The sequence below is a fragment of the Chiloscyllium plagiosum genome, unplaced genomic scaffold (assembly GCF_037043375.1).
Source record: "Chiloscyllium plagiosum isolate Xiang-an unplaced genomic scaffold, Cpla_swu_hap1 HiC_scaffold_7, whole genome shotgun sequence".
NCBI classification, from domain to species: Eukaryota; Metazoa; Chordata; class Chondrichthyes; order Orectolobiformes; family Hemiscylliidae; genus Chiloscyllium; species Chiloscyllium plagiosum.
In genome coordinates this window covers 27,094,173-27,108,761 of record NW_028270145.1, presented here as the reverse complement: position 1 = coordinate 27,108,761, position 14,589 = coordinate 27,094,173, and the positions used below count along the sequence as shown (strand labels likewise).

Sequence of the window (14,589 nt, the reverse complement as noted above, 5' to 3'; positions counted from 1 at the left end):
ATATCCACAAAAGACTCCTGCCCTACGTGCGTACCTCTCTTACCCTTCCTGGAGTTAACCCATCTCTATGACTGTATCTGAGACTTTCCCCCCTTCCTATAACTGCCATCCATCACATACTGTTGCTGTTTCAAATTCCTCATCGCTTCTAACTGTCTCTCCATTCGATCTGATCAGATTTGCATCCAACAGCATTTATGGCAGATATAATCCGCAGTAACCCTTAAACTCTCTTTAAACTCCCACATCTGACAAGTCGTACATATCACTGCACAGGCCATTTTTGCTCCTTCACAATCTACAGACCCAGAAAATAACACTGTCTTATTCCTCTACAAAACACTGCCCCAGGTTAAATTAATAGTTATGGCTTATATTTTAAGTTTAATCAAGAGACTTATCTCCAAAAACATATAATTAAGAAAGAACCCACTCTACTCACTACTGCAGCCTTTCTATTGGACACAGTTAAAACAATGATGAACTTATCTGATTCTGTGTTGTGAACTTGGCCCAAACAGGTTCCTCCAAGATTAGTTGTGCATTTCACTGTTTGTTAGTTTCCCCAGACACACTCCGATGTCCAGCGATACATGAATTCAAAACAGCAAAGGCAGTAACTGTACAGGTTTTTTTCTCTCTTTCGCTATCTCTCTCTCTCTCTCCTGCACTGTCCTCACCATGTGCTTCCTTTGTCTGTTCTTCTCCCTTTTAAAACTGCTGTTTATTTGACTTTTTTTTTCCCAAAGTTCCAAAACAATGCAATAGCATATAAAACAGTAATCGCTGCTCCTGGAATTCGAGGAAATCACCTCCAGCACCTAAAATATCTCAAAAAAAGGAGCAGCTGTTACAGTCAGAAATTTTTCCCGTCCTCCATCTTGAATTACCTAGAAAGTTTAAAACTCTAGGTACTCGCTAAGAGAGTAAAGCCCTATGAAAAGATTCTGTGGTGTTTTTTTTAGTTTCTTCAGTGAGTGTAGTGTACTGAGCTTTGAGTATTGACTTGGGGGGGGAAAGCGTCGAAATTTGGTATTTTGGGGCTCTTGTGCACAGTGATGGTCTCTACCTCCAAGCCAGAAGGCCCACGTTCAGGTTCCACCTGTCCCAGAGCTTTGCCATCACATGTCTGAAGAGGTCAATTTGAAAAAAAAAGACATTTGGCATGGATATGGTCTAATTTTTGTCTCTTGCCTACTAACATGTTTGTAGACACATACCAACAGATTCAAGAACAACTTCTTCCCTGTTGTTATCAGACATCTGAATGGACCTATATAGTCATAGAGAATCATAGCATAGAAACAGACCCTTTGGTCCAACCCGTCCATGCCGACCAGATATCCCAACCCAATCTAGTCCCACCTGACAGCACCTGGCCCATATCCCTTCAAATCCTTCCTATTCATATACCTATCTAGATGCCTTTTAAATGTTGCAATTGTACTAGCCTCCACCACTTTCTCTGGCAGCTCATTCCATACACGTACCACCCTCTGCGTGAAAATGTTGCCCGTTAAGTCTCTTTCATATCTTTCCCCTCTCACCCTAAACCTATGTCCTCTAGTTCTGGACTCCCCGACCCCAGGGAAAAGACTTTGCCTATTTATCCTATACATGCCCCTCATGATTTTATAAAACTCTAAAAGGTCATCCCTCAGCTCCAGGGAAAACAGCCCCAGCCTATTCAACCTCTCCCTAAAACTCAAATCCTCCAACCCTGGCAACATCCTTGTAAATCTTTTCTGAACCCTTTCAAAGTTTCACAACATCTTTCCGATAGGAAGGAGACCAGAATTGCACGCAATATTCCAACAGTGCCCTAACCAATGTCCTGTACAGCCGCAACATGACCTCCCAACTCCTGTACTCAATACTCTGACCAATAAAGGAAAACATACCAAATGCCTTCTTCGCTATCCTATCTACCTGCGACTCCACTTTCAAGGAGCTATGAACCTTCACTCCCTCAAATATTAAAGTTGATCTCTCTCTCTGCACCTTCTCTGTTGCTGTAACCCTATCTTTTGCATTCTGTTCTATTACCATGATATACTTAAGGTATGATTTGCCTGGATAGCATGCAAAACAATATTTTTCACTTTATCTCCATGCATGTGACAATAGTAAAATCAAAACAAGTCAATTAGGATAAAAACAGTTCAGCAGAACATGATCCCAACTATGTCTAACAAAGCTGAACAATGTGTTGCTGGAAAAGCACAGCAGATCAGGCAGCATCCAAGGAGCAGGAGAATCGACGTTTCGAGCATAAGGCCTTCAGCTTATGCCCGAAACGTCGATTCTCCTGCTTCTTCGATGCTGCCTGACCTGCTGCGCTTTTCCAGCAACACATTTTTCAGCTCTGATCTCCAGCATCTGCAGTCCTCACTTTCTCCTATGTCTAACAAAGCCAAAGGAGACTGATTCAGTGCAGACAGTGTAGTGATAGTAATGAGGTCAGTCAGGTGGACCTCATAGAATGAGTTCCCTGATTGGGGCTGTTAATCTGATCCAGTCAGGAAGCTCCTGCTGACAGATATAAACGGAGTGTCAGAGATTCTGTCCACCCTGAGAGCTGGTTCTGAGGGAATTGGGTCAATGTCAGGGTCTCTTGACATATAAACACAGGTTGATTTGATGATGGAATGCCAGCCTCTGAAGTTATTTCAGACAGGAGCCCATGTTTTCACTGGATTAAGGTTTATGATAAATTGCTTTTCAATATCTACACTTCGAATGAGTTGCAGCATACAAAGTAATGTCCACTACTGCTCCTTTTTGAGCGTCATACACTTGTCTTCTCTTCCATATTAGGACTTGCATGGATATGATGCAAAGTCTGACATCTACAGCCTTGGTATCACAGCGTGTGAGTTAGCTAGAGGCCAAGTTCCCTTTCAAGATATGCTGCCCACACAGGTAACCAATTAAGTTTTAATGTAGAGCATTGTACTTTTATATTACATATGATGGGGCTTGACCAATGGATGTAGAGGAAAGAGAGAGAAGAAAAATACTTTCAACTTTCCATTTCATTCCTCACAGATGCTTCTTCAGAAACTGAAGGGCTCATTGTGTCTAGTGGACCTCAGTTTTCCTCCAGAGGATGTAATGATGAAAAATTATCGCTGCGGAGTGGATTCTGGAATTGGGGAGAGTGTTGCACCCTGCAGCAGGCTAAGGACAAGCGCAAAGGAAGGATCTCGGAGTTCAATGAAGAAAACATTCTCCTCAGCCTTTCACAGCTTTGTGGAGCTCTGCCTACAGAGAGAGCCTGGAAATCGGTGTGTATATTAACTTTTGATTTAGGTTAAATCCATTTCAATATTTCTCTTCCATACACATTTGATGTGTTTTAGCTAGATGTCATCTGCCTGTATTCTTTGCCAGCAGCTAGGTTTCTTGCCTCTGTTTGCTGTTACGATAAGGGTTGATTTTGAAGATTTCAAACACATAACGCCATGACTGTCATAGATTTAAACATATCATGTAATTGAAAAAAAATTGCACTTGTGTATCTAGAATCAGTTGCACCAAATCCTTCTGACAAGTGCAACTGGTCCCTTGAATTCAAGTAAAGTAAATTAAACCATCTGTCAGCGACTTTCCAGAGGAACTGGTGGACACTACAGCGGTTTGCATTGTAAATATCTAACTGTCTGCTACATCATGGTTAATTTCTCTTGCTAAAATGAATCTAGATCATATTAAATAATGAAGAAGTCTCAGTGGGCTCATGCAGTCTTCCTTCTGTTCTGATTTTGTATGTTCATCATTTAACATATTTGGCTGTTGCGTATTGTTTTTTGCAATGACTAATATGATAATCTTATTTTGTATTCAATGAATAATAACTATCTCATCTATTCCAGGCCATCAGCAAGTATGTTGTTGACCCACCCCTTTTTTAGACAGGTGAGTATTGACTCTGGCTTTATTCTGGACTGAAAAAATGTTGAAAGGAGACAGGGGAGGTGGCTTGAATCCTGAGAAAGAGAAAAGAGGGATGAATATAACTGGGTTAAGACAGCTCTTAGATTTCCAGTATATAACAGTTTTTGTAATCGAGTCATAGAATCATAGAGATGTACAGCATGGAAACAGACCCTTTGGTCCAACTCAACCACGCTGACCAGTATCCTAACTTAATCTAGTCCCATATGCCAGCACTTGGCCCAAATCCCTCTAAACCCTTCCTATTCATGTACCCATCCAGATGCCTTGCAAATGCTGTAATTGTACCAGTCTCCACCATTTCCTCTGGCAGCTCAATCAATACACGAACCAGCCTCCATGTGAAAAAGTTGCCCCTTCGGTCCCTTTTATATCTTTCCCCTCTCTCCTTAAACCTATGCTCTCTAGTTCTGGACTCTTTCTTCCTCCCACCACGCCAGGGAAAAGATCTTGTCTATTTTATCCTATCCTTGCCCCTCAAGGCTTAATAAACATCTGCGATCACCTTTCAGCCTCCAACACTCCAGGGAAAATAGTCCCAGCATATATGAGCCTCTCCGTATAACTCAAACCTTACAACCATTGGCAACTTGTAATTCTTCTCTGAACCCTTTCAAGTTTCCCAACATCCTTGTGATATTTGAAAGAAATGAGGTTTAGCATGGGTGCTCAGTGGATAACACTGCTGCCTCACAGCACCTGGGTCCCATGTTCAATTCCAGCCTCTGGCGACTGTGTGGAGTTTGCACATTCTCCCCGTGTCTGTGTGGGTTTCCTCCGGGAGCTCCGGTTTCCTCCCACAGTCCAAAAATATGTAGGTCAGGTGAATTGGCCATGTTAAATTGCCCATAGTGTTAGGTGCATCAGTCAGAGGGAAATGGGTCTGGGTGGATTACTGTTCAGAGGGTCGGTGTGAACTTGTTGTCCACACTGTAGGGAATTTAATCTAATTTTAAATCTGGACAAAAGAGACCATGAATGTAGCCGCTAAGGGGGTGCAAATGAACAATGGTGGACCAGCAAATAAAAAAAAAAGCTACAAAGTAGATAGGAAACTATTGTCATTTGAAGAACATATTGCATACAAACATATGCAGAAATCCAATGAAAAATATATTAGAGGAAAGTAGGGGCTTCAGTAGATCAAAAGAGCCTATGTAATTGCCAAAAGAAATGGCACACTCAAGGATTCAAAAACATTCTAGAATTCTACAAAGGAAGACAGAGTATCAAGAAAAGGGAAAACTGACAAGAGTAAAGTATTGAGAAATAAAAATAGACTTGAAAAACTTCTATAGGTATCTAAAATGATTAGTAAGGGGAATTGGGAGAATCTGTAATGTGGCTTTTAGAAATGACAAAGAATGTTAAAAACACAAGAAATTTCTCAAACGTACCATTGGATTAAGCAAATAGGGAAAATCAGGATCTGCAACACATCAATATTAGCAAATGAATAGACAAGTTAATGAGATTTAATACATAAATTCCCTGGAATTGATCTACATCCCAGAGTACTAAAAGATAATCATAGAATCTCTACAGGGTGGAAAGAGGTCATTCAGCTCATCAAGTCTACACTAACCCCTGAAAGAGCATTATACCCACACCCAGCTCCTCCACTGCTCCCCCAACCCCATCCATACTATGAGAATAACGACATATTTGCCATGGCTAATCCATCTGTGGCAAAATAAATACCTTTCTAGATATTTGTCATAATTTAGTTAATTTATAATAAAGAATGCATCTGGTGAATAAAACACAATTTATAAAGAGAGGGCCGTGAGTGTGGCTTATGAATATCAATAAATTGTGTTGAATTTAACTACTGTGGTTCAGAAGCAGATGTACAATTCAATATTCATTATTGCAAGCACTCTTTTTGCTCTTCACCACTTATTGGCTTGGATTTACTACTGGCCAGACTGTTGTTATTCCAGCATAGATCGAAGTAGTGCATGCGGAATTCCCATCTTAGCAGACTTTGAAGGGATTGCATTGGGCAATTCCTTTGTGTGGAACCCGCAAAGTCTCCATTTAAATTGAAGAACTTGCAGAGTTCTAATGAAATTAGGACTAACCTTGAGAAATTAATCAACTGATCCCATACTTAGCTCTGTCATCCCCCATCTAGAACTCCCTCAGCTCCCTTACGTTCCTTCAGATCCTGATCCAACACTCCTTTGCCACTCTGGCCCTTAATAGACACCACCTAACCCAGCATGTTCTCCTGTTTTTTTCTGGTCTGCAACCAAACTGCCATCAGATCTGATGCAAGCACAGCCCCAATCACCTCTGCCGTTGTACTGGACCATTCTGGACCTACTACCCCACCTGCTTCACTCAAGCCAACTTGCCCCCTCATTGCTACCAGACCAGATCTGACTTGAAATCCCTGTTGCCAGAACCAATCAGACATGGACCCCCTGCCACTGCACCTCTTCATCACTGGACCCAACACAACCCAAAAACCCCCCTTCCAACCACAACCCGTGCTGTCACACCAGAACCCCTCTGTCTGCTCTGACTTGACCTAAACACTGCTGAATCTCAAGCTAGCACCCTAACATCATACTTAACTGATTTACTTTGTGTTTGATAGCAACTGTCAAAGTGGTTGTCTGAACCTTTAAGTGTAAAAATATTGTGGCTGACTGCAGTAAAAATGGAGAATGGTTTGCTTTCTACTGACATCTCTGCATTACAAAGGAGGTATCAAAATGGAAGCATGGTTGCACACTTCCAAAAGAGCAATGATTGGATTTTCCTCATAGTAATGTTTTTTCATAAAGCTGAAGGGCTGGAGAGAGTCAGATGTATAGCATGGAAACAGACCCTTTGGTTCAGTTCATCATGCCGACCAGATATCCTAAATTAATCTAGTCTCATTTGCCAGTATTTGGCCCATCTCTCTCTTGACCCTTCCTCTTCATGTACCCATCTAGGTACCTTTTAAATGTTGTAATTGTACAAGCCTCCTCCTCCACTCATTGGAAAATGCTGACAAATGTTTTACTTAGTGCGAAAGTTTGAATCTAGAGAACTTTATCTCTTGCATTGGTGACTTGCTTTTGTCATTTTGAAAGCCCAAACCTTTGCAGAGTATCTCACTGTAATTGGCTTTAATTTTCCCTCTTTTTCTCTGTCTCTCTCGCTCTCTCTCTTTCTCTACAGGTTAAGAAACAGACCAGGAAGACGCTGATTAGTTTGCTTCAACCAGCAGTGCCACTGTCTGGTTCTCCGGCCAAAGAAGTGCCACAGTCGCAGGTGGATGATTCAGTCAGTCCCTTACAAGAGCTAGATGGTGGCTGGGAATTTTGAATTTTCTTGTTATCTTCCAACTTTTCTCCCTGTTCATACATATGAAAAAAGCAAAATGGGCTTGAATTGGAGACAACTTAAGCCAGTTGCCCATTAAGGTGACTGAAAGTGTGGAAAATTATCTTGTATTAAATTCGGTATTTGTCATTACTACCCATGTATGTAACTTTGTACATTGTACAAAATGTTCTTGATCTCCTTCTCTTCTGTAAATAGACTATACATTTACACAGCTTAATCCAAATTGATCCTTCAATCAGATTGGATTTATTTTCTAGTTCAATGTTAGATTATTGCCTTGAAACTGGCTGCATGTAAAAGTGCATAAATATATTTTTGAACATATCTTTGTATTTTCTTTACAGGTTTAACGGTAAAGTTAAGGCTGAATGTGTTAGAGAGCATGCTGATTTGATGCTTTAGTGAGCTCTCTATGCCCTAGACGATTAAATACAGATTTGAATTTGCAGTTTCCGGTTGGGTTTCTAATTTTCTTGGAATTTAGTATTAGGCTGAGATGGGCACTAAGCACAGCAAGAAAAACACTGAGCAGAAGTTGAGAGAGAGGAGTGCAAATGAAGGTTACACTGAAGCATTCTCATCTATTTGCTTAGGTGAGGACCTTTTCTCCTAAGTTAGTGGAAGAAGAGGTTTACAAAGTGTTAGTACTTTGTGCTTCTGTTGTTTGAAATGGGACCCAAACTTTAAAGACGTGTACATTGTGTTTACACTATATTTTGCATTGTTTAACAAGAGTGTACACAGTGCCTTCAATCTGTCCTTAATGTGAGATGTAAATTACTGTAAAACCTGGCTATTATTGGATATTGTGTGGAAGGATGAGAATTTCAATTGGTCCTGAAATTTGGTTTTGGGTTCAAACCCTCCCTTTTAACACAAACCTGAAATTAATGCGGATTTTTTTTTTCAGGTTAATACCACTAGCTGATTTTTCCAGTGGAACCCATCTTCATGAGCAAAGTACTTTATTTAAAAATAAGGTATTTAACCAGTTCAACCCAGTTGATTCGTAGTAATGACTAGATTGTTTGATTGGGGGTGGAAGGGTTTTGTTTGCAGGACCTATACTGATGCTACACCTGATTAGCAAGATATGTTGTACAGATGAGGATGAAAAGGGCAGTTGCAAATAACCATAAGGCAGACAAGAATTTAGTTGAGGAAGTGAGGCCATTCACATTGGGTTTGAGAAAGTCACCAGAATATTTTTGGAATTGGGCATATTACATGTGGAGGAGGAAGGGAATTTCGGTGTCCATTTTCACATAACTAAAAATTAATTGGAAGGTAAAAGAGCACTAATGGAATGTTAGTCTTTTTCACAAGGGTTGGAATTCAAAAGTGAGGCTTCACTTGAATAAAACTTGAAGTCTCATCTGCTGTACTTTTGAGATTTGGGCATTTGTCATAACCTCAGGAAAGATATAAAATTGGCTTTAGAACTAGTTCAATGCAGAATCACCAGAAAGATCTAGGGCTAAAAGAGGAAATTGGGGTTAAATTGCATAAACCTATCTGTAACCTGTTCAGTTTAAATGGTTGAAGTTTGAACTAATGGGTGTGTAATCATAACCTAATGGGGCTAACTTTAAGTGTGGCCTGAAGTGTCTCTGTTGTTTAACACCAGTAAAATAGCCTTTCCGCTATCAGTTGTCAAAGGAGCAGGAATTATTCACATTTTATATTTTACCAAAGTAAAATAAGTTCCTGATTGTTTAACTTTATGTATAACTGAACTGTCTTACCGATAAATAGTTCAGTCATTTCCTTTTGAAGTTTGTAGATGGGTTCACCTTTAGTATAGTACTTCTAAAAGATTTTTTATTTTCTCTTTTTGTGAAATCAGGGTCTTCCAAGTATCTTGGTATCCTAGTTAAATGCTGAATTTCGTTCGGAGAATAAATGTTTTTCTATCTTTTTTGAGGTTACTATTGACGTTTTTAAACAGATTGCTAACAAAAAACTTACTGGTCTCAAATGTAATCTTATTCTCTGTCCAGTAAAGAATATTTAGCATCTCAGATAAACACTCAGCTAGAGTAGGCCATTAATATTTGAAGCCTACTCTGCCACTTAGTAAGATCGTGGCTGATCTGATTATTGTGTCCATTCCATCCTCCTATCTGCATCCCCTCAGAACCTTGACTGCGATGCCTATCGAAAATGTATTTCTGTCAGATTCAAGTAAATTCAGTGACCAGAGTCTAGAGCTTTCTAAAGACAAATCTACAGTCCAGTGACCCTCTGAGTTAAAACATTTCTGCTGATATCCATATTAAATGTGAGACTTCTTGCTGTTAAACAGTGTTGGTGGTAGTTCTTGTAAGTACCATGGAGTGAACATTCCACTTTGGTTCAGATTGCAGTCAAAATTGGACTAATTTTTGAAAAAGAATATACAATGCAAATTTCTGGTCAAGCTCATGTGCATGTTGTACACGAACTAATGCAACCAGGCAGTATATTATAGTATTAAAGTTTATTTATCTTACACTCATTAAAATATGTTCCCCAATTATATTTAAGAGTGGTGCTATCCAACTGGAGAGCCATGTTTCAATTTTTTGTCTTATTCAGGAGGGCTGGTCAGCAAATTTCAGACAGATAAGATTTGGCATAGCAGTAAATGTGACATTTGAAGAAAATGTCTAAAGCAATGCATTAATAATTTTAATAACTGAATAAATAACAAAATTGGCCATTGGAAAGTATTAGGCAGCAGAGGTAACTAATAAAATTCTTTTTGCCACTCTGATTAAGAAACAGAGCTGAAGAGAAACATAAGCTCTACCTCAAGCATATATTCCCACTCACTCCTATCTACACATGCTTGTATGCGCACATTCCCTTCTGTGCGCACACACACACTCTCCTGCACGTGCTTTCATACACTCAGTCATGCCGTTTCCCACACAACACACTCACTCCCTCTTTTTTGCACAAGCATGCACAGTTTCACTCCTTCACTTTCTACACACACTGTTGCTCTCCTATACACACTTTGTGGACTTTTGAGATGTGTTGACTGCAGTGCTTTGGGAGCAGTGAAGGGGTGAATGTCATCTTTCCTGTCCCACTCAGTACTCCCAGACTCATCCCCCCCACCTGTCCAGCAGGTGTTCTGTCCCTTGTCTATCCTCCTCATGATGGGGTCATCACTTCCCCAAACAGTTGCATGCACCTGACCTTTGTATTTATGCTGCTGCAAGTTGTTTTAAACTTTCTTTTACTTCATTTCTGCCACAAAATCTTAATGAATATGAGCTGGCTTGTTGCCCCGAGGCCTCTTCAAATTTACCAGTTGTGGTAGAAAGTGGATAAGCCATTTTACTGTCACAGGACAGTTGGTTCTGCACAATATATATTTTTTCCTTCCAACCAGCAAACTGGAAAAACAAAAAAAAATCAGAAATCTTGAAATGAGAAAGACTGTTCACCCACCATTGCTGCTGCTCCAACACCATCACATCCACAGTCCAGGACAGACCACCTTGAGGGTGGTCACCCTCAAAGATATTTACATCCCTACCTCTAATCAAACAGACACATCTATGACAGAGCTGAAAGCTTTCATCAATAGCACCTTCCACAACCACCATGTATCTCAAAATGCTTACTTGTCTCATTTTCCAAGTGTAGTCAGTATAGGAATAAGTACTGTAATCTTCAATCATTAGGAAACAACCTAACATTTGGAGTATTCTCGAATATCAGTAAAACATCAAAGGCATTTGAACAACTTTAATATGCAGCAACACTGTGTTGCTAAGTATTTGTAATAGGGTTAAGCTATAACAACTATCATAGTAGGCTTCCAGTAGATAAAGAGTACTAGATAATAGCTTGTGATATTTAGGGCATACATGCTTAAGACGGACCAGATAAACAGGGTGTCACAGAGGTTCTTGTGAGTAGGATGTATTCTACATTTTACTGCCAAATATAATTTTATTTGTCACGCACCTGGTGATATGTAGTGAAAGGAAACAAATTTTGAAAAGCAGATAAAACACACAAATGTTTTATTTGTTTACAAGACTGTTTTCAACTTAAGAGCAATCTGACTTCGTCTTGAATATCTTGCATTTACAACTTTTAAGTTCTGTGTACGCCATAAATTTGTAGATAAAGGGACAAATCCTTCACACAAGCCTGAAGGAATTTATATTTAACACTGATACTCAATGAAGGCCTATTTACTGGAATGATTCAATATAACATATTTCAGTTGTTAACTTTGTGTCCAATGGGCCCCTTCTGTTGGAGATATGTAAACCTAATTGTCGACTATGTTTTATATTTCAAAACTGTTAAATTGAAAAGTAAATTTAAGCTTTGCTCATTTTATTCTGCAAACGAAAGTGCCTTAAAATTTTGCTATGATTTAATGTGATAGCTTATGGAAAGTTGCACTTTAAAAAGGAAACTTATTCCAGGATCAACACAAGTAATGCTGAAGTTTGTATCTTGCTGTGGACCACTTCTTTTTCTTGTATAAATGTATTACTGTAAGCACAATATATAACTTGTATAAATGCAATAAAACAACTTGTGGAATGTGTTGCTAAACTCATGACTGGCTGTGGGTGATTGATGCGTGAAAGCAGAATAATATTTTTTTTTAGCAATGAAGAAGTTAGGTACATCCAAATCATTTTCTTGAAGCAGAGATTGAAAGGGGACCTGATGGAGGTGTATAGGGACATGGACAGGTTGGATAGGAAGTAGCTGTTACCCTTAGATGAAGAGTCGGTAATGAGGGGCATGATTTTCAAGTGAAAGGCAGTGGTTTAAGAGTGTATTTGAGGAAAGTCTTTTCCGTCCAGACACTAGAGGGAATTTGGAACGCATTGCCTGGGAGGGTAGGAGCAGTGGTAGCCTCAACCTTTTAAAAAGGACAAGGATGAGCACTTGAAATGTCATAACTTTCACGTTTATGAACCAAGTGCTGGAAAGTGGGATTAGTATAGATAGGTCAGCATAATCTCAATGGGCCAAATGGCCTCTCCTCTGCTTTATGTCTGAGACATGTCATGATGCTGGTTGTGTTTTTTGACAAGTGCTTAAGATCCTGACTTTTAAAACAAAAGCATCTAGTTTCAGTCAATTTTGTTTGTTTTGGTGAGAGATAAAGGAACCTTTTTAAACATTTTAATTTTACACTCATATATATTTAGTCCATTCCCTAAGAAGAACAGCACAGTCGGTTTGTTGAAAATGATTTTTTTTTGTGGTAACCATTTTTTTCCTGGTAGAGATGACCTAATACACTTGTTGTATTCTGGTGTGATTGAATGGTTTGAACTGCAATCTCTTTGCTTGTGATCATTTGTCAGTGTGCTAGGAGTTCACTATACTACTTTTAATCAGAGAATTATCTAAAATTATTACTATCTCAAAGGTCCAATTGTATAAATAGATCTGGCTGCTATTCCACAATGAGTTGCGTTTATTTAATGCCTTTTAGAACCTCAGGATGCCTCAAAACATTTTATAACCAATGAAGCACTTTTGACATGTTGCATTCGAAACCCTTGCAGTTAGTTTGAATGTAGGAAGCAGTTGCAAACAACATGATAGATAATGTTTTTGGCATGTTGATTGAGCTATAAGTACCGAGAGTCAAACAGCATAGCAACAGACCTTTCAATCCATTAGGCGAAAGTGCGCACTGCAGATGCTGGAGATCAGAGTTTAGATTAGAATGGTGCTGGAAAAGCACAGCAAGTCAGGCAGCATCCGAGGAGCAGGCAAATCAGTGCACTGCCAAGCCACTCTGAGAACTCCCACTTTTCGAGTTGTACCATGTAATCTTTCACACCCACCTCAGAGGGCAGACAGGACTTCAGTTAAATATCACAGCCAAAAGATGGCAACTTGGACGGTAAAAGATTTCCTAATTATGGGAGTATCATATGTTAATTTTTGTACTTTATTCTCTGGAGTTGGACTTGATTTTCAGTATTGATATATTTTCTAACCAACCAATTCAGAGGTCTTATTACACACCTCTAGAGGACTTGAATCTGGGGCTCCTGGTCCAGAGGTAGGGATACAAGGACTGCACCACGAAAGCAGACTTTATAATTAAAGTCTGGCATGGAAGCCAACAATATTTCCAGTGAGGTAATTGAATCTACAACCTTGCTGTCAGCACCATGCTGCTGAGCTAGCCAGCCAACATGATCAACCTGTGCTAAATAGTCACAGTTGACAAATGTTGGTATTTGCAAGTCTGCTATTGTACCATGGCTGTGACTAACCGCAATTATTTATCACTTGCTCTGCCAATCTTTTCAGAAACATACAGATGACGGAAGCCTCCATCCTCCCCATTAAAGTCAACAGTTGAATGATACAAGAGCATTTTCCACAGCCAGGTATTTATTCCATTAGGAAGTTAGTTGCCAAACAAAGTAATTGGTGAATGCATGTAATTTTAATGTCTCAAGTATATCTTAAGCAGTTGAAGATAACAGAATGCTTTGCTTAAGCATTTAGCGTAGCATTCGTAAGTAAAATAACTAAATGGAATAGTTGGTAACAAAGTTGCTTTTCTACCTGTTTAAACATGAAATACATTCAAGCCTTGTGCATTTTATGAATCACCTGCAAGCTTAGGAAGCCTGTTACATTATTTTCTGCATTGCCATGCCTTGGCTAAAGTCAGCATCTTAGCCAATTAGTACTGCTATTCTATAAATTGTTGTAATAAGCTTTTAAATTTATACATTCCTACTTTTGTCCTGACAAGTACAAAAGAAAAAGCTCCAGCAACTCTGTCTTTTCAACAAGATTCAAAACTACATTCTGTTCAAGATTCAAGCTACAATTAACATTACACCCTGTAGATTTGTCAAAGTCAAAATACTAACACAAGACACCACCCTATCTCAGAAAATGATTACATAGAGAAATTTAAGTCATAGTGTATCCTTATGTTTTCAGCAAAAATCTGCCCCCTCCTTGGCAGCTATCTTGTATTGCAGGTAACTCTATTCCATCATCTTGGGCGTCTTTCTTTTTAGAACGGCTTTTGTAATGATGTCTTCTGGGCTACCACTTTGTCATCACTTCGCTGGGTAACTTGCTTGTGAGGTATCATGCTAGCTACACCTTCTGCATCAGCACTGCAGGCACAGACTGTATTATCTATACAGAGCATATTCAATGCGTTCCAAATCCGGCCTTTCCACAGAAGGCTCATCCTTTCATACATATCTGCACATTGTCTGTTATTGGGAGTGGGAAAAAGTGAGGTCCGTAGATGCTGGAGATCAGAGTCGA

The 14,589-nt window shown here is 39.4% G+C and overlaps 1 protein-coding gene across 9 annotated transcripts in view; it reads left to right on the top strand.

Moving 5' to 3' along the window:
- Nucleotides 1–11,869, top strand: part of stradb (STE20 related adaptor beta) — a 75,304-nt gene extending 63,435 nt beyond the window's left edge. For all 9 annotated transcript variants that reach the window (XM_087988863.1, XM_043693261.2, XM_043693264.2 and 6 more), the window contains 4 exons: nt 2,818–2,922; nt 3,049–3,287; nt 3,876–3,918; nt 7,135–11,869. In XM_087988863.1, the coding sequence (XP_087844989.1) occupies nt 2,818–2,922; nt 3,049–3,287; nt 3,876–3,918; nt 7,135–7,281 (534 nt within the window). In that variant the 3' untranslated portion in view covers nt 7,282–11,869. The remainder of the gene's footprint in view (nt 1–2,817; nt 2,923–3,048; nt 3,288–3,875; nt 3,919–7,134) is intronic.
- Nucleotides 11,870–14,589: the final 2,720 nt, after the last annotated feature.